This window comes from Podarcis bocagei, assembly GCF_964188305.1.
Source record: "Podarcis bocagei genome assembly, chromosome: 14".
Lineage (NCBI taxonomy): Eukaryota > Metazoa > Chordata > Lepidosauria > Squamata > Lacertidae > Podarcis > Podarcis bocagei.
Window position 1 is genome coordinate 5249659 of NC_138139.1, and position 26279 is coordinate 5275937.

General features: G+C 42.1%; 2 protein-coding genes and 1 long non-coding RNA gene across 7 annotated transcripts in view; 1 reads left to right on the top strand and 2 right to left on the bottom strand.

Annotated features, from left to right (window-relative positions):
* The window catches only part of RAB8B (RAB8B, member RAS oncogene family), a 38281-nt gene extending 26653 nt beyond the window's left edge, over positions 1–11628 (top strand). For both annotated transcript variants that reach the window (XM_081170710.1, XM_081170709.1), the window contains exons 3-8: positions 43–103; positions 2141–2218; positions 3029–3118; positions 4998–5063; positions 5720–5770; positions 8343–11628. In XM_081170710.1, coding sequence (XP_081026836.1) covers positions 43–103; positions 2141–2218; positions 3029–3118; positions 4998–5063; positions 5720–5770; positions 8343–8435 — 439 coding nt within the window. In that variant the 3' untranslated portion in view covers positions 8436–11628. The remainder of the gene's footprint in view (positions 1–42; positions 104–2140; positions 2219–3028; positions 3119–4997; positions 5064–5719; positions 5771–8342) is intronic.
* Positions 1–26279, bottom strand: part of LOC308573601 — a 169985-nt gene that overhangs the window by 59206 nt on the left and 84500 nt on the right. The window lies entirely within an intron of this gene.
* Positions 21769–26279, bottom strand: part of CA12 (carbonic anhydrase 12) — a 30353-nt gene continuing 25842 nt past the window's right edge. For 3 of the 4 annotated variants that reach the window (XM_081170677.1, XM_081170676.1, XM_081170675.1), the window contains 2 exons: positions 23048–23135; positions 21769–22656 (listed from right to left, as the gene is read on the bottom strand). In XM_081170677.1, the coding sequence (XP_081026803.1) occupies positions 22578–22656; positions 23048–23135 (167 nt within the window). In that variant the 3' untranslated portion in view covers positions 21769–22577. Of the gene's footprint in view, positions 22657–23047; positions 23136–23236; positions 24718–26279 lie in introns of those variants that run through there. The other variant, XM_081170678.1, reaches the window with a different exon arrangement.

The following is a 26279-nucleotide window of genomic DNA, read 5'->3' on the forward strand; positions in this document are numbered from 1 at the left end:
CAACCCCCCCACCCCATTTTTTACATCTGTTTTGGTTTACAGGGATACTGCTGGTCAGGAAAGATTCCGCACCATTACAACTGCCTACTACAGAGGAGCCATGGTCAGTGCTCTTTTTCATACATAGTTTTTCAACTGTTATAAAAAGATATCAGCATCTCACTTTTGATTATCAAGTATATACTGTTGAAGATAAATATTTGGCCTTGCTTGACAGAAGAGCTGTTTCATGTATCTGTCTTCTAAAATCCTGTTTCCAAACATCATGATGGGAGCAGTTTTTCACAGAAGATTTTATATTTTGGACCAGAGCTCTCCAAACTCTTCATGTTGGTGACACACCTTATTTAGACATGCATCATTTTTGTGACACAGTATTTCAGTTTTACTAGCAAACTAACCCCTTTTCAGCCCTGGGAGGAGCACGGGGAGCATTTGTGCACATACCTACACACTGCAGCCAACATACCAACGTGCTTGTAAAGCTGTGTTTTAATTCAACACCCAACACCCGTCCAGTGTTAAAAATTCAGATATATAAGCTAATTGCCAAATGACACCCTAAACCTAGGTTATAGTTGCCACAACAGAATGTATAGGCACTATGGGGGGGGGGATAAAATTATTATTGTTATTATTGTCGTCGTCATCATCATCATCATCATCATCATCATTTCTATACCACTTTATATTTTAAACAAAAGATCTCAAAGCAGTTTACAGCACAATAAAACATCAAATAAAACTATCCAGAATAAAACAAATTAAAGCTTCAAGAAAAATATTTCAGATCCTTCTCAAAGTGGCATTTTGTTTGCCCCATACATATTTACCTACTTAATTTTTATAGCTGCCCCATAGCAGAAGTATTCTAGAAAGCCAGTGTGGTGTAGTGGTTAGAGTGTCAGACTAGGACCTGGAAGATCAGGGTTCAAATACCCAGTCATGAAGCTCACTGGGTGACCTTGGGCCAGTCACAGCCTCTTAACCTGCCTCACAGGGTCGTTGTAGGGATTAACTGAGGAGGGGATGAATCATGTGCTCCTTGGAGAAAAAGGTGGGATATACATGCAATAAATAAGCTATTCTGCTTACCTACCGTATTTTTCGCTCCATAAGACGCACCAGACCATAAGGCACACCTAGTTTTGGGAGGAGGAAAACAAGAAAAATTATTCTGAATCGCAGAAGCCTGAACAGCAAGAGTGATCTGGCTTCTGGAATACCGTGTGGCTGTTCTGGCTTCTGGGATAACTGCGCCAAGCCTCTTCAGGGCAGCAGGATGAAGGCTTCTCTGCCCGGAATAGGCTGTGCGGGACTAAGGCAGAAGCCAGGACAGCAAGCGATCCCTCTTGCTGTCCTGGCTTATGGGATAGCCGCGAGCAGCCTCTCCCGGGCAGCGGGATGAAGGCTCCCTCTGCCCGAAGAGGCTGTGCGCAGCTAAGGCAGAAGCCAGGACAGGCGTGTCGCTGAAGAGGCGCTGCGCAGTTCTCCCTCTCTGCGCAGCGCCTCTCCTGCGCAGAGAGGGAGAACTGCGCAGCGCCCCTTCAGTGAAGCTGGAGAAGGAACAGAAGGAGACCCTTCTGTTCCTCCTCCGGCTTCCAGGACAGGCGCATCGCTGGAGAGGTGCTGCACAGAGAGGGAGAGCTGCGCAGCGCCCCTTCATCGAAGCGGGAGAAGGAACAGAAGGGGCTCCGTTCCTCCTCCCACTTCGCTGAAGGGGCGCTGCGCAGCTCTGCTTCTCCGCGCAGTGCCATTCGCTCCATAAGACGCACTCACATTTCCCCTTACTTTTTAGGAGGAAAAAAAGTGTGTCTTATGGAGCGAAAAATATGGTACTTAAGAAAGCTGGAGGGGTCAGCCAGATGGAGATGTCAGATGCCAACCTGGCATCCAAGGATCTCCACATGGTCACAGTTGGACCCATGCCAGTTGCAAAATGCGCCTGGCATCTGAGGAATTTCTATCACTGCTCCCATCATCCCTGTTGGCTTCAGAATACAATTGGAAATTGTTCCTGGTTGTAGGTTTTTCCCTTAGTATCTGGTTGAGCACTGTGAGAACCGGATGCCGAACTTGATGGGCCTTTGGCTTGAATCCAGCAGCCAAGCACTTACGTTCTTACTCTGTTTTTTTGTAGGGTATTATGCTGGTTTATGATATCACAAATGAGAAGTCCTTCGACAACATTAAAAACTGGATAAGAAACATAGAAGAGGTATGTGTCTACAAGGGAACAGCCAGCTTTGAGTGCTAGCTCAAATTTCACCAACATCATCTCTTAAATTGCACAGTGATCAGGACAGCTGCTGCCATGTCAGTGGGAAGTGGGGGCAAAGTGACTTTGATTCACTGGTAGGATTCAAGTGAAATGTTTTTACAGGATATCAGGTAAATCCACACACAAAAAGTGGTGAAGGGAAGAATAAATTGATTCTGACTGCTTTCTTTGGGCAGTATTAGATGAGGGTAAGGGTATCCCCCGCACCCCGATGGAATAGAGATGAAACAAGAACTTGGTAATAAAAATGTAATGGTGTATATTGGTATATATTGGTGTATAAAGGTGTATATTGATGGTCTATCTACTCTTGAGCATACATGGTTGGATAATATTTTAATTTTTATGTTTGAATAATGGCTCTTAGAGATCCCTTTCTAGTTGTTGAGCATTTTGTTAAGCTCAGGGCTAAACTTTTATTTATTTTCTCACATAGCTGAAGCTTTTTTACCAAGTGGTGCTTATTTAACCACCAGCATGAGGCCCTGCATTTTGACACAGTCCTTGCTCTGTAAAATGAAGCAATGAAAGTTTAAAGGACAGAGTTAAAGGAAGAGGTGGTGTCTCAAAAGATGAATTAATCAGACAATTCTTCATGAGCAAAAGATAGCTAGTTTTATTCTGATATAATTAAAAATGTGTGAATTTGTGCTTTGTGTTGCCTCTGAATAGCTTAGTTCTTGTTATGTATCTGACATATCAAGATTTTGTGACTTGGCTGTTCTTGCTGTTTCTCCCTCTGTTCAGCATGCATCTTCAGATGTAGAAAGAATGATCCTGGGTAATAAATGTGATATGAATGAGAAAAGACAAGTTTCAAAAGAAAAAGGAGAAAAGGTAAATCTAGTTTGATCAGAACTCTCTAGATATTTTTTCACCTTCCTGACCTGATGACCTTTTCTTCCTTGCACCCATTTTCATTTTGAGGCAATGAGTGATGCAGAAGCAAAGTGTTCTCAATACTTTGATTTGGGGATGGTCTCTGAGCAAGCGGGTGGCGCTGTGGTCTAAACCACTGGGCCTCTTGGGCTTACTGATTGGAAGGTTGACTGTTTGAATCCATGCAACGGGGTGAGCTTCTGTTGCTCTGTCCCAGCTTCTGCCAACCTAGCAGTTTGAAAGCATGCAAGTAGATAAATAGGTACCGCTGTGGCAGGAAGGTTAAAGGCATTTCCATGTGCTCTGGCACTCATCACGGCGTCCCATTGCACCAGAAGCAGTTTAGTCATGCTGGCCAGAAAGCTGTCTGTGGACAAATGCTGGCTCCCTTGGCCTGAAAAGTGAGATGAGTGCCACAACCCCACAGTCGCCTTTGACTGAACTTAACTGTCCAGGGGTCCTTTACCTTTCTTTTTTCTTTTTTACCCTTGAGTTCCTTGAGACAGCAATTTTCCTTGAGCATCTCAGAATCAACATTACCGAGATGAAATATTCATGATAGGACTGTAGGTCATAATATGCTAACCATCAAGTTCATCAAGTAGACAAGCTTAAATCACAAGAGTTTAAATACCCAAGACTAAAGACCTGGCAACACAGATAACAAGCAAAAGATTCAGGACATGAGCCCCTTGAAAGCCCCACGACCATGCAGGCTGGACAGTCATTAACTTTAATTCTTATTTTGTGAATAGACAACAGTTTTAAAAGGTGCCAGTTGAAATCAACTGTATGTTCTCACTTCTACTGTGGTTGTATATGGGTCACAACCCTTATGTCCTGGACCAGTTTTGATTCTGTTTAGTTTTAGCATTAAAACTCAAAACGTTGAGGTTTGCCTAATGCAGGCTTGAAAACTAACTTCAAGGACTCGTTAAAGTAGACTTCAAAACCAATGCAAGCCTTGAACATTCTGTTCAGATCTTAATCTGAATTGAAAGGAATGCCCCATCTCTGCCATTTGGTTCTGTGGGAAAGGGTGGAAACAGACATTTCCTGTGGTGTGTAACTTGGGGAGGGTAATTGGGCACCCCAGCCCCAATTCCGCCCATTCCATCCCTCTCCCCTTGGAGTTAATGGAGCAAAGCTATGATGGAAAGGGGCAGGGAGGGAACATCTTACAAACCAGTTCAATGGAAGGAAGCTGCTCTGTTAGATTGCTGGGGTGGAAGGAATAGGGGTGGAATTCTGCAGGTGATGGGCAAGAGAAGACAGTTTTCCAGTACCTCAATTTGGCTCAGTTATTCAGGTTTTTCCAATTACTCAGGTAATTTCCAGTTTTAATTCTAGAGCTTCACTCATTTCTAAGAACCCTTAACTGGTGTAAAACACCATTTGGTGTTGCTTGCCATACTGGATAGTATGCTAGCATCTTGGCATATTTTAGCTTTTCAGAATCAATGAAAATGAAAAAAATAACCCAGCAGGTAACAAGTAAATGCAGAGGCTGCATTCCAGAGGGACACATGGTGCCTCCTCTGTGCCCACGGGATGCTTCAGTCCATTCCAGCGCTGGTGCCCAAATGTATTCCAAGAGGTGAGGCCACCTAAAGGGAAAATGAGCCTGTTTTTGCATCATCTACATGGACCTTTTGCACATTGGCCCCTTTGGATTCCAGTGGAAGAATGTCAGCTTGGAGGTGATAGAGATGGCATTGACTTAGCCATACATTCTGCTTTTTGCTTTTTATCATGCTGTGGTATAGTTGGGCAGTTAGAAGTATGCTGAAAATCCACTTTTTAAAACACTAATGAGTTCTTATTAACACTTTTGCAGTTAGCAATTGATTATGGAATCAAATTTCTGGAGACAAGTGCAAAATCAAGCATAAACGTGGAAGAGGTAAGAGTAGCTACTAACAACCTGGTGAACACCTAGTGGCTAAAATATTTTCTGATGTTGTGTTATAGATGCATTAAACAAAGTCCTATGCTTACACAGATGCTCTTGTGTGGTCTTCTGGGGTGGGGTTCAAATATTAGTTTGACTTGCTAGCCAGGGATTATTTGTATGGCCACTAACACCTTGCTGAGTACTCTGGGGAAGCAGCATGAGTCCTTTGTCCCTCTTTTGCAGTGCTTCCATGGGCATGGGGAAAAGTGGGAATCAGTTATGTGATAAAGCACATGCTTTGCTGCATGCAAATGGGCCCTGGTTCAATCCCAGGCATTTCCAGCAAAGAAGTTCAGGTAGCAGGTGATAAGAGAGACCCTTTCAGACCCAGAGAAGAACTGTTTGAGACAAGAACATAGTGTTAAATGGGAGTCCATAAAAGAGTGCTTTTACTTTGAGGCATGTTGAGGTCTCAAAGATCCCTTTTAGAAGCCAGTTCCTATAAGAGCCAAAGTTTAATGGGACAAAGATTTTTCAACTCCAATAAAGGAATTATTGTACTTTTCATTTTTTAAAAAAGTGCTTTGCACTCTTAAATGCGTAAGATGTGATGATTCATTTGTGGGGGGGTTTTCTTACTACTCTCCCTTTTTCCTTGATTCTAGGCTTTCTTCACCCTTGCACGGGATATCATGACAAAACTCAACAAAAAAATGGTTTGTTTCTCTCATTATTTGTATATCATAATTAGTATATTTTCTACCAAATTCTGAGATTCAGAGTGGTGTTCAACTATGTTTTACTGTGAGTCGACCCATTCAAATTAATGAATATGGCTAAGTAAGGCTTATTAATTTCAGTTGGTCTGCTTTGAGTAAGAAACTTAGTTGAATACCATCCCCACAGTTTTACCAGGCAATAGTAGCCAGCAAAATTTTTGTATTTTCAAACATACCTCTCTTCTCCAAAGAGGTGGGATCTTGTCTGTGATATGCTGAGCCTGGGAGGTGCTGGGGGCTCCTGTGAACCTGAACCCAGCAGTGACAAGCTCCCATCTTCCTCAGTCTGGAGCTGAGATAGAGACTGGTCCTTGCTGGGCTCATCTTCACTCTGGCCCAGATGCTTCCTTTCATGGCGAATCCTTGACTTTGTGCAGGAAGGAACTCTTTGATCAATCTAATGCTTTTTGTTTCATTTGGAACTGGAAACAACATTATAGCATAGAACAAACTCAAAACAAAGGAAGTTCTTACCATTGTTTTGTGCACATTTTGAACAAATTATGTATGTAGTGTGCCAATGTTGCACATGGCAGTGGGAATATGAAGATTACATTCCTTTCCATATGCTCAAAAGCAACATTCTGCACAGTTTCTTCTCAAGGTCTGCAGTTAGGAGGCCCCTAGCCAAACATTTGTAAAGCTTGGAACTGGCCTGCAATGGTACTAGAGCTGATCTGGTGACATCCCACAGGAATTTTGTTTAACCTTTTGGCTTTCCACATCTAAATGGCTGCAGCTTGTCTTCCTTAGAGGAATCTCTTAAGTGGCAGTGAGTTTGCATTTGTGTCTTTAAGATGCAAGTCAGGCACCACAATATGAAGAATCCCTGATTCCTGCCTCCACCCCCACAGTGTAATATAAAAGATGTGCCACAACATTTGCTTTTTTAATGGGAACTTGTGCACACATCTTCATGAGGCCTTTCCATTAAGTAGTGGGCTCAGAGACAGCCTTGCCATTAAGACATTAGATCTTAGGTGCATTAGAGGTGGCAAAATAGAGCATGCAGGTCTGAACCCTTGCACCATCCTCCAGGAAATACTCCTGCACAAGCCTTGCTGAAACACATGGGAAATGTGCAAGAAAACAGAAGTATGTAGTTCCCATTTCTTTGAAAGAGGTCTGCTCAGGAGAGTTTCCTGCCACATTGTGATCTGTTAAAATCAGATGCAGTGCTCTTTGAATTTTCCACTAGATATCCCCCCAACTGCTTCACTTGTCTTGTACTGCAGAGGGATGCAATTTTGCTCCTGTTTGTTTTCAAAACCACCCAATAAGCTAGATTCCCTCCCACAGGGGAAAGAGGCCCCAGTTGTCCTGCTCAGGGATTGTCCCATTTGGAATAAGGTTTTCTCACTTGACATGGACCTGCCTTTGCTTCCTGCACTACCTTGATTGTACTGACAGCCAAAGACCCACTTACTTATCTGTCCTTTGAGGAAACTTGAACATGTCTGATCAGTCATTATTCCTAGTTTGCTGCACTGTGAATTCTGAATTAATTTGTATGATGTTTTAAGGCCTTCTTTGTATTTTTTGGCTTGTCTGTCTTCCACCCTAATCTGCTAAGGGAGGAAGGCCAGGATTTAAATGTAGTGACATAAAGAAAGCAAGGCTGTCCTGTGTAGTGTCCATGTACAGGAGGCATAATCAAGCTGAATCCTCTCTATCATGAACTTTAGGAATGGAATTTGCACATGATTCTGCTGCTGCTCTTTTGCAAAGCTCCTTTTCACTAAAGTGAGGCAGGCGTATTTATTCTTTCATGATTTCCCAAATGCCCAGTAGCTGAATCAAAATTGTGGACTCTTACACCTGAAGAGGTTCTGAGCACCCACACACACCCTGGTGTCTGCATGAGTTTCTGTTCTGGGCATAACGTCAGCAAGCACGGAACAGTGACTCATGCAGGGCTGCAACGGGAATCCACCTCTGAGGGCAGGTAACTACTGCAACTCTGTATAAGTTGTGATTAAATGCTCCAGATAGGGCAGAATTACAAAGCCTAAGCAGAGGAGGAGGCATTGTTAGAGCAGGGAGGTGTATAGAACAGGGCAGTCCAGTGCATGGCCCTCAATACCTTTTTAGTGACCCTCACCAGCATTTGATGCCTCTTACACACACACACACACACACACACACACACACACACACTGCTGCCCTTGTGCTGCCTTCCCAAAGTTGGTAAAAGAGAAGCTGGGTTTTGGGAAGGAGGCATGTGGGCTCTAGACTCTGACAGAGCCTGGCACCTCGCTTAGCTGGCTTTGAGAAGGCAGCGTGAGAGCTGGGAGGGGAGTGTCAAATTTTCCAAAGCACTCTTCTGTGCCCTGTGTGGGGTCAGCTGCTTGACCTCTTGTTTTGAGTACACAATCGTACAGTTATGATTTATGTACTAGTTTTTCATTGGATTTGAGTTTTGTTTGGAGGGGAGGCAAAAAAATCCAAAGGATTTGTTCATTCTGTGGCAATAATACACCTTAAATCTTCTTCTTATGTCTCTCCTTAGAATGACAACAGTTCAGCAGGTGCAGGTGGACCAGTGAAAATAATGGAAAACAGATCAAAGAAGAGCAGCTTCTTTCGATGCACACTGCTTTGATGAACTCCTAATAATAGACTGCAGCATACCTAGAGAGAGAGAAAACCCTTTTCCTGCTTCTCTGAAAGCACAGGCTCACCTGGCCTCAGAGCTGTTACCACCAGGCTGCTGCTGAGAGCTCTGTTTGAATGTAGAGTGTGCTAAACCAAGAGAGAAAAGGATTTTGGTTCGCTCTGCTTCTCAGCAAGTCGGGCTCCCTCTTCTCAAACACGGAAGCTGTGAAGTTGAGAGACACATGTGCAGGAGCTAAATCTTCTTTATTACTTTGTTTCACTGCCTGCTTCAAAAGCTGCTAAGTTTTTCTTTGCACACTCATATTTGCCCTCTGTTGCCTGCTAGAGCACAGTCTTAACACTTGTCTTTGCACAGCTTTCTTTCTTTTTGTTCTGGTAAGCATTCCCTAGCATTTCACCCAGCTGTAGTATAAAGGGATCAGATTGGGTCCCATACTGAATACAGAGGGCATGGCCGTAGATGCAGCACCCATGCTCAGAGGGTCACCATAGAGCCCATAGAATTCTGCCTACAATTATTCATGGGCATCACAAGAGGCCCTTGGAGCTCTGTGTGCTTCCTGTATCCCCAGCCAGTTGCCCTCCTCAACTCAGTGTAATTTACTTGTTCTCTGTCAAGGCAAAAGGGAGGGCTAGATGGCATGTAGGCATAGACCTCCCATCAACACTGTGGCTCATCATACTGCCTTGTGTACTTAATAAGAAGGGGCAGGAGGGCTGAAAGCCCCGCACCTGGTGGCCTGAATATGGCCCTAGTATTTTTCTCAGGCATAGAAATATGTCTGCAACATAAATGTGGTTTTGTAGCCTGGTGTTGGAAAGCTTAACGCCCCCGGCACTTACAATTTCTATTTGGGCTTGCCACTTTTGTTTGACAAATACACAGATCTGTTTATATGAAAACGAACTTTTTTTCTGAATGTATGGTGTTGAATTTCTATGTACAGAAGGTGTACTGGAACCACTTACAGTATCTCTTACATCAATCCAATTTCACTTCTATTTCATGCTGTATTCAGTTGAACTGGAAGGCACTCAGTTCTCTCTTGAATGCAACTATTCCTGTATATAAAGGTTCCTGTTTCAGCCTGTTGAATATTAATAGAAAAAGCACACACAACATGTGTAACTATCCCCTCTAGCTTTCAGTCCCTTTTTCAAAAAGCATAGTCACTGTCCTCCTGATAATGACCTTCCATGAATCTTGAGACAACTGGTGTTGGTTCAGACATTTAGAACAGATATAAACTTAGCTGCCTTTCTCACTTAACTGAGACTCCCATACCAGCCTATTTCACCACTATTTAAATTATTTATAAAATGTTGAGTTACTTTAAATACAGGTGCTTTAGTTCTATTGATGTGCCAAACATGGACCTTTGTAAGTTAAAACTTATCTCAACACAACCTTGATGACACCCCAGCTCCATGAGCTGCTGTTGTGAAACATGTCCCATTAGCTAGCCAAATAGGCACACAACGTTGCATCGTTTTAGAGGGTCAAATGTCAATATAATTCTAAGCATATCTTGCGTCATTCAAGGTGAATAGGTTGGCCACTGGCACTCTGTAACATAACATTGGTTGAGCGGGTTAGAAAAAACATTCCTGTGGAGTTGTGAATTTTTGCACACTCTTCCTGCCCCTCTGTTTATAATCCTAACAATATTGCTCCAATTACCTCTTGGATTGCAGCATCTGGGTTGATGCATGGAAAGAGGAGTGTATCCAACAGGAATATTAAACAGCAAAACACAAATATGTCTGATTGCTGTGGGTCCCATGCTTGGACTAAAGTGTTGTGGTTCTTGCTTTATAACACAAAGTGCTTTTTTGGGGGGCAAGTGTGACTCCACCCACAATGAATGTCCATCTTTTTTCCACATCTGACTTCTTTGTATTGTAATCTGTATCTCAGGGGGTTTGTCTGAAAGCCAAAACTGACAAGTTCTGTGGTTCCTTTTGGCAGATTTTCTTTGCTTATGTTTCCTCTTCGTTGGCATCATACTTCACATCTTGGTTCTATGTACGAACATTTAGTCTCTATGAACTTCCCTTTGAGAGAGCCTGTAACTAGTTGAATTTATATAAAGTGCTTCTTGAAGCAGCAGCAAATTGGGGTATCTACTCTGTTTTATTTTAAAAAATATCTTGCTATTTTCTTACTTCTAGCTGTGCTAAAATGTACATAATTTGAGTAAGACCATAGGAAATTCACTTTAAGATTGGTGTAAGGATGCCACACACAGTTCACTTTCCCTCATTGTTAATATTGTTAATATTTAGTTTTATCCTGTCAAAATATTAGTGACAGAATAGTCTGTTCCCTACTGAAGTTCTGAAAATATTTGTTTCATACGGAAACAACTTTAGTCTTAAGGAAATGTTGGTATAGCCTATGCAGCAGTATTAAGTCAAACTTTTCATAATGGTTGATTTAGCCCATTTTTCTACAAATAATATGCCTTGTCGAACTGCATTTTACAGTGTAAATCAGCTGACTGTCCACGTCAACTTATTTCCTCGAGTGCTCGAGGCAAACAGGCAAACTATGATGGTATGGGACTGCCTTTGCCTTCATTGCTTGATGCAAACATTTCTTACCCCAGAACAAGTCTTGTGTTGGGTGTTAACCCTGAAAAAGACAACATTCTTCCATTTAGCTAATAGTTGGTTTAGATTCCCCAACTGTTGTCTTTTCTTCATGATACAACACATTTAGCCTTGCTCTGCAGAACTCACCCATTTAAATGAAGGGTAAACCTTGATACGCTTTCCAGAGCAGAAAGCATACACTCTCTTTCCATTCTTAGTTTTTTGTCGTTTACTACTGACTTTCTAAAAAGAGAGTGCAATTTTAAAACATTCATCTGTGCTTAGCTAAACTTGTTGATCCATCAAAGCATTGTGTCTCCTCCAGTTGACATTTTATAGCTTAAATGCTTGGTTTTAAGTTTCATACATCTGGTTAGACTTGGATTCCTGTGTGGCATATGAAATATAATCTCTTTTTGAACTTGGTGTTCTCTCTGTACCATACTTGTAAAATACTTGCTAGCCTTTTTTGAGAAGTGTTGTTTTTTTAAATAAATGGGGTATTCGCCTGTCCCAAGTGCATTCCCACTTCTCACTTACTTGCAAATTCAATGAATAAAGTCCATTAATTCTGCTAGCCAAAATGGATGTTGTGTTAGACTTTTTTAAATTCTGTCATCAACTTGGTCTGTAACAACTTGAGAGGCTTGTGACAGTAGGTTAATGTGCAAACGTGTTTGGTAATTATGGAAAGGCTTGATTTAGAGTGAGTGCAATATTTGTAAGGCTAAAGACTGAAGGGGCTAACAGTAAGTCTGGTGTCACCATATTCTAGTCTTATGCCTTTCATTTTAAAATACAGGGCTTCTTAGATAAGTTTCCCTAGCTTCTGGGGAATTTGTAGTGTGTTCCTATGGCCTTACAAATATATTTTTCTGCCCAAATATCATGTTTCTCCCTTGAACTTAACAGTTTTATTGAACATACTAAATTCTGAGAAATAAAGCATGATCCGGAAGAGCCTAATCCTAAGTTTTACATAATTATTCTGCCACGTGTGAAGCACATATTTTCGATACTCCAAAAGCATAAGGTGGAAAAGCTCCGGCAGATAATGTGAACTTGTCATGTGGTTAACTTGTAAACTTAATCATTAACTGTGTATTGATACTGTGTACAAAAAAAGGGGGGGAGGGGTATTATTTCAAGTGAACTCTTTTATAACTATGTGCGTCTCAAATAAAATTACATAATTAAATGTTAAGTTTTTATGAAATATACAGTGTGATCAAACAAGTTCTGTAGTGCATTATCATTCTGCCTGATGCATGCTGTTGGGAGTAAAAAGAGGTAAGAGACAACTGTTTCCTGAAACTGAATGGATTGATTGAACACCCTTTGTTGAATAATTCAGGGCATATCTACAGTATGCTTAACCCTGATCGCACACAATTTTCAGAACTACACTCAGAAAAAGTAACACATTAGATCTACATCCCTGTCCAAATGTTGAATTACAATGCCCATCAACCCTAACTCTTGGCTGGAGCTGATGTGGGCCTTTGGAGAGTCAGAGGTTCCCTAGCCTTTGTCTACTGTGTCTCCAAGAGCTTCCCCCCCCCCTTGCCTTGTCAGGAGATGCCAAGAACGGAGTCTGGGACTGTCTATGTCTCTCAGCTATAGACTTCTCTCTTCAATCATCTGTGAATGAACTATTTCCTGCTTCAGTTTATTCTAATGTGAAAATCTGTAAAAGGTGACTGACGCAAACATGGTCTCCAGCTATATTGCATTAATATAAGGATTCTCCTAGTACAGCCACCGCTGGTTTGAAATACAGGAGAATATTGTTACTTTTGGTGAAAAAAGGATAACCTTTTGCAAATTCCATTCATATACAAAGCTGCTCAGGGAGCATGCAGCCCAGCTGAATCCTCAGATAAGTGGCTAAAGTTGGAGAGGAGTGGAAAGGAAAACTGGCAGACGTTTCCATGCTTGCTGCAAGACTTCTGTACTAGGATAGCTAGTACTTGATTGCAGCCTATCCATATATTTTGTTTTGCATTCACATCCCTGCTCTTTCTGTTAAATTTATTTGGAGGCATTCCCATTTTATCTTGGCAATAATCTTGTTTAGGTTTGAGTGTGAGAGTGACCTAAACAGCTTCATGGCTGAGCAGGGAAAATAATATTGTGTGTTGAGCTTAGAACTAGAGAGAAGCATTTACACTGACTTCTAAGTGTGAGAGAAGCTGCTGTCTTTACTACTTAATCCCATGTGTTTGGTTCCCTTCTGTAACACAGCACCAAAGTATCACCTTCCAGCTGGTGAAGGCTGCCTGCCAAAAGTCAGTGGTTTGAAAACCCTCTATTCCACAACAGTAGCTTATCTGATATTAATGTATTGCTAACCTAGTTTGGGCCTAATGAGTCGTGTTACAAAGGAGCGATAAAAGGCATGCTTGCATACAGTAGGAATATCCCTATGCTGGTAGGCTTGAAGGCTCATCCCCTTTTCTAAAAGTATCGTGCTCAGTCTTTTTTAACCCTGCCAGAACATCTATATGAAGCTGTGGGGGGAGTGGTCATTAGGAGTTTGGGGCTGAGGTTTCATCAGTATATGGCTGAAACCCTTTTGTAGAGCAGGGATGTTTTAAGGTTCTGGACTTGGTTGGTTTGACAGCTATGCCTGTTCCTGAATAGGAAGAATTTGGCTACTTCAGTCATGCATTGGTAACCTCGCAGACAGACAGTGGCCACAGCACCCCATCCCATAATTATGTATTTACAGGACCCTGGACCTACCTGGCTACACCATTCCAGCAGCATTTAATTAGCTAGGCGGCGGGGGGGGGGGGTCCAAAGGGAAGGAGGTCAGACGTTACCGCAAGTATGATCCCATAATAAAAATTATAAAATTCTATAGGTTCAAGCGTATATTCAAAAGGCATATTTATTATTATTATTCACAACAATTACAATATAAACCTACTCGGACCTCGTGATCATCATCTGAGACCCTTCATGTGCCTCCTCTGTGAGAGGTCCAGAAGGCGGCAACCTGAGAACAGGGCCTTTTCTGCAGTAGCTCGCAAAATCTTCAGGCGCTCAGCAAAAATATTTCTCTTCAGCCACGTAGTCGGCTGATTAACATTCTATGGCTTTTAAATGTGTTTGTGGGAGGGAGGTTGTTGGCTTGTTTTTGTTTTATTATGTATTTTGTGTTTTCTGTTGCAAACGCCCCCAGGAACTTCAGATGAAGAACGGTAAGTAAATAACAACAACAACAGCTATATAGCTGGGATAGTCAGTAGCATATGAGACTCTTAATCTCAGGGTTGTGGGTTTGAGCTCCACGTTGGGGAAAAGATTCCTGCATTGCAGAAGTGGAACTAGATGACCCTTTACAATTCTATTAAATAATTGAAATGGCTATGCTTACATGACACATTTATTGCAAGTGGTCTCTGTTTTGTTGGATTAAAATTGGATTTTTTAAATATGCAGCTAGGAGTAATGTACACATCTCTGCAAGCCATTTCCCCTAATAGAATGCATTTTTGCATGTTGTTTTCACTAATATCTCCATTTCTATGCATACTTTCCTCTAACATGCATTGTGGTTGGCTTGAGAACTGCACTGAAAATTAGGATATGTGCAAATGTTGAAGGACAAACATGTTTCACATGTTTTGGAAAGTGAGTTGGAGAGATTCTGCTTTAAATATGTTCTGGATCCAGTTCCCCCTCTATCCTGTCAGTCGGCCGAGGTGAGGCGAGGCCTAAACCAATAAGCAGCAAGTTTTGCCCTACTCGTTGCAGAGTTTTCTTTAGTCAGCCTTTGTTAGAACCAGATTTTGTTAAAAGAATACAGTAAATAATGTTCAGAAAAGCAAACTATTTATGAAAGTGCTTCTGCACCACTACAAATCAAAGTGGGGCTGTGTATAACAGTAAAACAATATAAAACATTATTTGCAGAAGTTGACTGGCTGCACTTCTATCCCTCCTTTTCTCCAAGGGAGCCCAAGGTGGTGGAGCTGGTTAGGCTGCTCCCTATTTTATCCTCTCAACAACCCTGCAAGGTGGATTAGGCTGAGGGACCGTATCTGGCCCAAGTTCACCCAGTGGGTTTCATGGCTGTGCAGGGATTTGAACCCTGGTCTCTCAGGTCCTAGTCCAACACTGAACCATAAATGTCTTTTAAGCCATACATCTCCATAGGTTACATTCAAATAATAAATGGATCAAACAAGACCATTTTCCTACAGACTTGTCAATGTGAAAATTTACATTCCTCCTATGAACTAAATCTGCTGATTTGCCCATTTCTGCCATTCTGTTAAAATGGTTTGCAAGGTGGTTGAGGATAAAAAGCAACAACACTGTAAAACATTTTGGAAAATTTAACCTGCTAGTAGGAAACTGCAATGGATGATTCAGATGAGACCCCATTGTGTGGAGTCCATGGATAGCACAGGGGCATGGCAGACCCTCCATGCCCTGGGATTGCCAAGGGCCTGCGTGAAAAGTCTACGGAGCCCACGCCAGGTTATCCTAGATGTGTCTTGGGATCTTTCCTCTTTGATTTTTAGGTTTGTTTGTTTTTATATTGCTCCAGACCTGGCTGGGGATATATTTCACATTTATAGGCCACTTTCCTCCAAGCAGCTCAAGGTGGCACTCGTGGTTTTTCACATTTTCGGAGAAAAACCTCACTGAGTTAAATGGGACTTAATCCCAGGTAAATGTGCCCCACTGTATTCTTTGGGGGTGATGTCTGTGGAGGAAAGATGGGGTGGACATGCAATAACATGGGGCTTCCAGATGTAAGTGCAAAGCGTTGCCACATTAAAAAATTATAATAGTTCTTGTTCTTCCACTATGCACTAAACAAAACAGTTATTTCAGCAAAATTCTCAGTCCTAATTTGTCATAGTTTAGATAAGAATATCTTTACTTTTTGCTCCACATAGGGTTCTGCCACTAGATGGTATCAAATTGCTTCACCTTGAGATTGCCACATCCCCTTAGTGTTTCAAAAGAAAAACTAATAGACCATGTGTCTTGAAATACACATCTTGCTACTGCTGAGCAAGTAGCTACAGTTAAAAAATTATCTGCAGGTATATGCATAACTGTTGATCTCTGTTATTTCATTTTGCAGTGTGTATAAGTGAGATGTTTCATTTTCTTCACTCAGGCAATTCTTTTTGTTTCTTTTGACATTACTTTGGTATATTCTCTCTTTCCAAAACATGAATCCCTTTAGCTGGCTACAACTATACTGACTTTATGTTAGCTTGTAATGTTTCTGTTGTTTCTGTCTTAGTTGTGTGTCAATTAGTCTACTTAAAAAAACTTTTAGCCTTGAAACCACTGTTGTTGTTGTTGTTGTTTAGTCGTTTAGTCGTGTCCGACTCTTCATGACCCCCTGGACCAGAGCACGCCAGGCACTCCTGTCCTCCACTGCCTCCCGCAGTTTGGTCAGACTCATGTTTGTGGCTTCAAGAACACCATCCAACCATCTCGTCCTCTGTCGTCCCCTTCCCCTTGGGCCCTCCATCTTTCCCAAAATCAGGGTCTTTTCCAGGGAGTCTTCTCTTCTCATGAGGTGGCCAAAGTATTGGAGCCTCAGCTTCAGGATTTGTCTTTCCAGTGAGCGCTCAGGGCTGATTTCCTTCAGAATGGATAGGTTTGATCTTCTTGCAGTCCATGGGACTCTCAAGAGTCTCCTCCAGCACCATAATTCAAAAGCATCAATTCTTTGGCGATCAGCCTTCTTTATGGTCCAGCTCTCACTTCCATACATCACTACTGGGAAAACCATAGCTTTTACTATACGGACCTTTGTTGGCAAGGTGATGTCTCTGCTTTTTAAGATGCTGTCTAGGTTTGCCATTGCCTTTCTCCCAAGGAGCAGGCTTGAAACCACTAGGAGTCTTAATTTACAATGTATTTGTGAAGTGGCTCATCATAAGCATGGCAGGTTGCTTTTGTTTTTGTTTTATGTTGGTGTTATAAGAATTTTAAAATCACACACAAACACACACCATCATATATATATATATATATATAGAGAGAGAGAGAGAGAGAGAGAGAGAGAGAGAGAGAGAGAATGTTCATAAATGTACCAAGCAAACACATACAAATATGTAAACCACATGTCTGAAACCCACAGAAAAGTCCTGAAACAATTTTCTCTTTCCCAAAATGACCTCAAATATTTCTCTGCAAGGTCGAAGTACGGTAAATGGGAAAAAACCTCCCCATTGTCTCACAAATTCTGCCTTAAGGGCACATTTAAGATGTGAATAGGGTGAGCCTGTGACCTGTGACCTGGATTCGGGAATTAAGAAGTTACAATAACAAAAGAGTGGCCAAAACGCAGATAATGCAATCAGGTAACCTGCCAGACAGGAGACAGCACACTCAGGATTCTGTTTTAGACCACCCCTTCTGTGATGTATGTATAATGTATTGGGGGAAGTTGTCCTGGCCTACACCCATTCTGTGTTGTATGTATAATGTTTCTGGTGGTGGTCTGGAGTTTGAGGGTGGGCAATTTCCAAAGTCTATCTAAGGGCGGGCACACCTTTGTTCTGGGTTCCTCCTCTTTCCTGCTTGTGGTGAGTGAGGACCCTGTTGCAAGAGCTTAATAAAGATCAGGCTTAATAGCTGCTTTGCTTTTCAATATTCTCTGGTTGGCCTCTGTTATTTCTCCTACCAATAGAGAACCTACAAAAGGACTCTATATGGGCTCTTGGGTACCCCAATGGAAAAGGAGCAGTTTTTTCTCATAACATTGGCATATTGTCATCATAATGTGATACAAACAAATTATCTTGCTTATTCATAATCCATTTAATGAACTCCCTGTCTTCTCTTTTAATTGGGTGGTGTGGCTACTTTCCAATAATTACTTTGCAGAAACTCAGGCCTGGAGGCCAAGTGTAGCCCTCTAAGGTGTTTGGCCCTCAAGGCAGTCCCAAGGCCGCCAGCCTTGTTCCACACCCTTCTCAAGTGCAGTTGCCCAGGTGGAGACAGAATTTTAGAGTTAGAAGGGATCCCAGGGGTCATCTAGTCCAACCCCCTGCAATGCCGGTATGGCAGGCAGCAAAACCAGACCAGAGTCTGGTGGTGCAGTCCCCCTGAAATTCCACCAGAGGGCAGGAGTCTCTCTCTGATTGGCTACAGAGTCTGCTAGCGGGGGGGGGGGGGACGGACAGCACTTTGCAGGATGGAGGGGGAATATAAATGGAGCCATTTCTGAGGGAGAAGTTAGATAACAGAAGAGTTAGTAACAGAAACTGAAGTGTAGCAACTGATTTTGAGTAAAGAGAGGTTAAGAGAAGCTGTGAGACATCTTATACTGTAGTTAAAGCAAACTTCTAACAGACAGTATGCAATTCCTGACCCCACTTTGTTTCACAAATTTCTTTTTGCTTAATAAAACTTTTCCACTTTGCTTGATCAACTCCTGCCTGAGATGGCAAATGGTAAAACTTATGTGATTGGCATACAGAGTGTGTGCTATATTTAATTGGGGGCAGTTAGCGGGGTGAGTCCACTCACTATTAATTAGTAGTAAGCGGTGGATCTGCTACAGCAGGAATCTCAACTAAAGCATCCATGACAGATGAAGGTATCTTGAACTAGGATAATGCCTCTTGCTTTTCTGGATGGAGAGGTGTTTGTATGTGTCCAGGTGTGTGTGTGGAGTGTGGGTGCAATATACCCTACTGTACAAAGGTAAGAATCACATCTGCTGCTTGGCACATTTTTAGCCTTTGGCCCCGTCATGGGGGCATCGGGAAGCTTGCCCATAAGGAATGCCCTGGATTACTGAAAGCTAAGGCTGAAGGTTTCTGAAGCAGTAATTGAACCCAGGCTCTTAATTCCTCTTTTGCAACTTCATCTGAATTGCTTTAGTGCTCTAAGAATAGTAAGATAGTGAAACTCGAAATCCCAGGCAACTAAGTAAATAGTACCATAGAGGGATGCTTCCTCCCTTTCCATTGCTCACATCCAGAAGAGTAAAGCAGGAGAACGATTACAGTGGTACCTCGGGTTACATACGCTTCAGGTTACAGACTCCACTAACCCAGAAATAGTGCTTCAGGTTAAGAACTTTGCTTTAGGATGAGAACAGAAATTGGGCTCCGGTGGCGCGGCGGAAGCAGGAGGCCCCATTAGCTAAAGTGGTGCTTCACGTTAAGAACAGTTTCAGGTTAAGAACGGACCTCCGGAATGAATTAAGTACTTAACCCGAGGTACCACTGTACTGTGTGTCAAGTGTCATCGTAGGATTAGAGTGCTGGGAGCTGTCTGATGTGCCAGCTGTAGACACATTGTGTGGTGGGAATTAGTCTTCTTTGTGGTCTGACTCCAACAGCAATTTGCCCTACTCCTATTTTGGTTGTGGCTCAGCTCTTGAATAATATTTGTGTGGAAGTGTTTTTGTAATTATTGCTATAGGAGGTACACATGGAGGGGGGGGACACAACCAGTCAGATCAGGACATCTATCTGTTTACATTTTTCAGTTTTCCTGTCAGCTTCACCCCAGGAAAATTAATCAGTGGCCAATTCCAACATTTGTTTTTGGGGGGCTGAAAGCAAATCCTGTAATATGGTCCAAGTGACCGCCCCCCCAATGGCCGACTAACTAATTAACACAATCTACCAGAAAGCACAAGGAACACCACAGAGAGCTGTAAACTTAAGCATGCTTCACTCTATATTGAATTGTGGCCCATCAATATTCGTTTCCTTATATGCTTAAATTTGTGGTCCACCAGACCTGGAGGCTCTGAGCAGCTAACAAAGGACATCCATCACTGCCCTGGCCAGTGATGATTGACTAATTGAAATAAATTCGCCCCTTCCTTTGTTGACAAACAAGTAGGTCTTAAAACACTTCTGAAGGGCCCCCTGACTTCAACCCTGGCCTGTCTACGTTAATACTGGAGATATTAACAGGGGAACTATGATGCTGGGACTTAGGGCTTTATAAGCAGCACCTTGAATTGTGCATGGAAAATAACAGGGCAGACGGCAAGGCACCAATATAAACTGCTCCTGACTCACTAGTGGGTGGACTGTACCACTGCCAGGAGTGCGGGTGCAATACCTCAGGTGTGAGTCCCCATTTAATTAAGAATGGAGGCCAAGCAGTCTCACTGACATTTTCACTCGTGTTTCTGAGATATCATGGAAGACACAGGATGCCAATGGTGTAGTCACTGAAAGATTCCAGTTACTTACTGTAATATTACTGTAATATTATGCACACTTGCTCATGGGTTACCAACATTGAAATAAGTAGAAGTTACAGTAAAGGTAAATGTAAAGGTACCCCTGCCCGTACGGGCCAGTCTTGACAGACTCTAAGGTTGTGCACTCATCTCACTCTATACGCCAGGAGCCAGCGCTGTCCGCAGACACTTCCGGGTCACGTGGCCAGTGTGACGAAGCTGCTCCGGCGAACCGGCACCAGAGTAGCACACGGAACGCCGTTTACCTTCCCGCTAGAAAGCGGTACCTATTTATCTACTTGCACTTAATTGTGCTTTCGAACTCCTAGGTGGGCAGGAGCTGGGACCGAACGACGGGAGCTCACCCCACCGCGGGGATTCGAACCGCCGACCATGCGATCGGCAAGTCCTAGGCGCTAAGGTTTTACCCATAGTGCCACCTGCGTCCCTAGAAGTTACAGTATTTAAAGGTAAAGGGACCCCTGACCATTAGGTCCAGTCATGATCGACTCTGGGGTTGCGGCGCTCATCATACTTTACTGGCCGAGGGAGCCGGCGTACAGCTTCCGGGTCATGTGGCCAGCATGACTAAGCCGCTTCTGGCGAACCAGAGCAGCGCACGGAAACGCCGTTTACCTTCCCGCCAGAGTAGTACCTATTTATCTACCTGCACTTTGACGTGCTTTTGAACTGCTAGGTTGGCAGGAGCAGGGACCAAGCAAAGGGAGCTCACCCCGTCGCGGGGATTCGAACCGCCAGCCTTCTGATCGGCAAGTCCTAGTCTCTGTGGTTTAACCCACAGCGCCACCCGCGTCCAAAATAATAATAATAATAATAATAATAATAATAATAATAATAGTAATAATAATAATAATAAATAAAAATATGGTATGTCTGAGTAAATATGCTCAACCTTGCAGGAACAGAGAGTACAGCTAGAACAAACTCAGCACTCAGTTGCAGCTGGCATTGCAGGGGTGCGTTGATGGTGGCAGGCCACCTGTCTTTGAGAAGGTTGTCCATTAATACGATTGATTTTCTTTGTTGATGAACCAATGGGGTTCCCCGGAACACAGTTTGAGAACAAGCCCCAGTATGCCTTGGGAGTAATATATCTGCACTATAAGGGCTGCCAGGCACTCCTTGCTATCTGGGTGAAAAGCGGAATTCCTTGTTGTGGATTACATGAGCATCACCTTGTCAGCTGAGAGCTCAGGAAATACAGGGAAACATTGCCTGGCTTCTATTCAGGAGAATAATTTTGTCTTATATATTTATAAAACGGTAAATGATTGAAGACAAATGGGAGTTACCACAAAAACTCTTAATAAAAATATTTATTACATGATGCTATATAAAGCTGAAATTACTGATTATGTGTATATAGTATATATTTTTTATTTACAAATTTGTGGCTTCTACCTGTTGTCACTAGCGATAACAATTAGGAGGAAACAAGATTTCTTTAGCCTGAACCTAATGGAGCTCATTATAGTCTCAGAGGAAATGAGAGTTTTATTTGACCTGACCCCTGACCTATAAACTGCTTAAAACGTTCGCTGGGAAACCTGCATCCAAAGCAGGTTTTCTATCCAAATTTGCTCATTTCCTCTCAATATTTCCCACTGTTCCAATTCTATTATTGACACAATCTTTCAATCTGGCACCAATAATGTCATCTGCTCCCTAATACAGGTGATTCCTTAACCTTAGCAGCACTGGTTTTCTGATGGGGGGAGGGGAGTCACATTTTCATACACATGAAAAACTTTCTTCAAACTATAGCACTTTTTGTTACAGGTAGGTAGCCGTGTTGGTCTGCCGTAGTCAAAACAAAATAAAAAAATTCCTTCCAGTAGTACCTTAGAGACCAACTAAGTTTGTTATTGGTGTGAGCTTTTGTGTGCATGGTATCTGAAGAAGTGTGCATGCACATGAAAGCTCATACCAATAACAAACTTAGTTGGTCTCTAAGGTGCTACTGGTAGGATTTTTTAAATTTTATAGTACTTTTTGTTAGCCTTGCTCATAAAGCTCATATTTGAAGTCATAACACAAACAAAGTTCAACACAGCTCCTAATATGTTGTTTGGTACACTTTAGAAAAATATTTTTGGTGGGGGGAGGGAATATTAAGGCACATATCTGTTGCACATCTACTTGAGAGCAAACTCTGCCCTTTCATATTCTTTTGCACAAAGGAGAACAGCTGAACATGTCTCTTTTTGTGCTCAGGCAAAAACAATCCAGCAGATTTGAGTGATAAAGCAAGAGATAACAGTGCAAATGTTTGAGAAAGCAGTGAATGAGTGGCTGCTTAGGAAACTCAACAGAAGCTTATGCTTTGGAAATATTCTCCTCTTTGCTGATCGCTGGCTTATAGATGACCCCTTTTTCTTCCCTTGTTTGTTTGATGCTGAAAAGCAAAACAACTGGGTTAGTCAAAGCTGAAATTGCAATTGAAGAATATCAGCAATTATTTTAAAGCCCTCTTATATTGTTCTCTGAATTGAAGTCATGAAAGGGCGGACTTTTCCTACACAGACAATGGTTAAAGTAGACGTTCTAATCTATTGATGCTATGAATAGTGGAGCAGGGGGTGGTTTGGACTCATGACCCGAATAGCTCCAGTGAGGGTGGGCAGGGTAAGGACACTGGGAGAAAGACAATTTGTGTGGTACAGTACTAGAATAAGTCTGGAGTAAGACTACTGAAATTGGTTTCATCTGCTAATTGTACAGGACAATCTAGCTGAAGAACCATGACTCTAAACTAACATCCCATGGAATGACAGTAACCGTCTTACCTCTTCTTCCTTCGAATCAGCCAAAAGGCTACCACGAGAATGAAGACACTGCCAAGGCTACTGGCTAATACAACAAATGGGACAAAACCTAGGGTGGGGCAAGGAAGGAGAGAAAAGCAGGCAGTTATGAGTAAAACATTGTAATTGAATAACTTGTCCCTAACCTGTTGTGATGCTATAATTGCCCTCAAAGGAGAATACAGAGTTAAGTACTTTTGTGCAGTGTTAAACTATGGATTTCACCCATACAGTATATAGTGCTAGCTGCCAACCTGGATGGCTCAAAAAAAAAGAAAAGAAAAAGGATTAGACAAATTCATTGAGGATAAGGCTATTAGTCATGACGGTATGTTCCATCTCTACTGCCAAAGGCAGCCTCTCACCTCAGTTTCCCATTTGAAAAATAGGAAAAATAATGATCAGCCATTATTTGATAAATGCCATGGATAATAAACTAAACGTGACTGCCCACAAAGCATTAAAGGATACAAAGGTTGCGAATTAGAAGTTAGATTGTTGGGTTTGACAGCCAGTACCTTAGAAGAGGGCACTATTGACAAAGCAGGCAGTCAAGCAAATGCAATTAACTGAGATTGAAACTTCACTTCCATGCAAGACAGAGAGAAGCAGATATTACCGGTACATTTCTGCTTGTGCTTCTCCCTAACTCCTAACTGATGCTTCATAGACACTATACATTTTAAGCACATCTCTCCACACACCCACACCCAAAAATCTTGGGAACTGTAGCTAACATCTCCCAGAGCTACAATTCCCAGCACACTTAGCAATCTACAAGTCCTAGAAGTGGGGAATGTGCTTTAAATATATTGTGTGTACGCAGCCTCACTTGCATATTACACTTTGCAATCTAAGCACAGGTGACATCAGCAAGTGATTTTCCTGCAAATGTGCAATGCACACTTCTCAACAGGTTTGTATACTTCAGTGTGCAAGTCATGCATGTGACCCAATAAGTCACTTTTATATTGAGGATCAGGAATTAGGAATGGCAGACGTTACTCATGTCTGGACAACAGGATATTCCAATTTCTAAATTGTACAGAGGAAATTGAAACTTTAAGCCAGTTGATGAACATGTATGAAATTGTTTGTCAAGACTTAATAATACTTTGCAGGTACTCCATATGTGATCAATCCTGAGTGCTCTCGTACAGGCAATAACTATCAAGAGGACTGATTGGAAGAAAGATATTTTTGTGCTGAAGCATGATATGAGCACAGATTTGAATGGAAATAGGTACCCCCAGGGTCACCTGCTATGAATCCAAATGCTGAAAAATATAAATATGCCAAATCATTTCCTGTCATCAACAGAAAGGAGTTATATTGGAACAGGCAAATAACTAACTGCATGCAGAGCCCAGGCAGTAATGAGACAGTGCTGACAAATGCAACCTTCACAATGTCACATCAGTACAAGAAACACAAATACTCATGCAGCAACCACCAGTACTAGAGAAATGAAAGTCTCAACAGTGTGTTCAAATACTGCCAGCCAAACCACTGCAAGCATATACTGTGTTGGCCTCTTTTTGTTTCTGGGCAGTGGATTTAGACATACTGCTTGCTGGACTTTCATTTCTACCTGTCCAGATGGAGTCTGGATCCAGAGACTCAAGAGTTTCCGTTATCTTCCATCTGTTAGGCTGAAAGTTAATTGCAGCAGGCATCTTCAGCATCCCCCAGAGGTTAAAAATCAAAGAGAAGTCCAACAAGTGTAAAATGAACGTCTCTCAAAAGCTCTTGACTGACTTGAGAGCCACCTGCAGTCTTCTGAGGGTTTCACCACCAGGAAGCTCAGAAGAACTTTCAGCAGAGCCAAATTGATACATACTTTAAAACAAATGCATTTACTGAATGCTAATCTAAAATACTTTTAGGTGGTGTACCTGTTCCAATGCCCACTGCTAAATGTGCGGATTCACAAAACACTTATTGACCCCCACATTACATTCTAGAGAGGTAGCCCTGTGAACTGGTTGTGGCAAAACCAACCCCCCCCTCAAAATGTGTAGCAGCTTCAAGACATGCACATCTATTTTAGAAAATGCTTTTCTTGGCCATGTACCACAATACTCTGCTTTTTAAACGTAATTTCTCTTGTGGAGAGAGAGATGCAACTTATTAATCTAGAAAGTGAAATAAAAAATATGGTATGTATGCCTTTTTGCTTTCCTGTTGAATTGAATATATATTATGCAAATACAATATACTATCATGGGATCTCAGATGAATCTAGAACCGTGCTCCTGTGATTCTACCTAGAAAAAATACAGCAAATGGTCAATTTGAAATTGACAATCCCATATCTGTGTTTTTTAAGTAATTCTGAAATTCCAGCCCTCGAGTGCCAAGCATTTCACCCTTGGCCCATCCTTTGTTTTCTGTTCCTTTTCCTTCCACTGTTCTTAATTTAATAAATAGGGATAAAGACTTCTATGATCATTAAGATCTGCCATATTGTTATTAATTCAGAATAGACCATGCAGTGTTGGTGGAATTGGTGACACTTGTCTTTTCTTTAATGCTTCTTGAATATGCTTTAAGAATTGAGAATGGGGTATAGAATGCCGTGAGGAAGGCCAATTGTAAAGATTTAAGGATATAGCATAGATTACAGAGCCAGGCTGGGACCATGACAGCTGGGTTCACATCCCACAGCCAGGAAGTTCACTGCGTGGCCTCTGGAAAGGCATTCTTTCAGCCTGACCTACCAATAGCATAATGTTGTTTTCCAAATCTATGATGCAACCTCACTTGGAATGCTGTGTATAGTTCAGGTCACCTCACCTGAAAAAAGGGGGGGGCTCATTTAATCTCACTGTGAACAAGTAGTACAGTGATAATAAAGTATTTCTATTTCTATGTTGTACTGCTGGGAAAAGGTTCAGAAAAGGGCAGTCAGGGTGATCAAAGGGTTGGAGTAACTCCACTGTGAGGAAAGGTTACAACATTTGTGGCTAAAAAAATTGTTTAGACTTTAGAGAAAACGTGAGGAAAGGGGGACATGATAGAAGTGTATAAAATTATGCATGGTTTGGATTCTCTAATACTGCAGAGACATCCAGTGGAGCTGAATGTTGGAAGATTCTTGACAAAAGTACTTCCTCACGCAGGACATAATTAAATTAGCCCCTTTTGAAGTAGCAAAAAGGGTTCGTGTTAGGCTTCTAAAGTGCTACAGGGCTTTGAGTGTGACGGCGCTGCA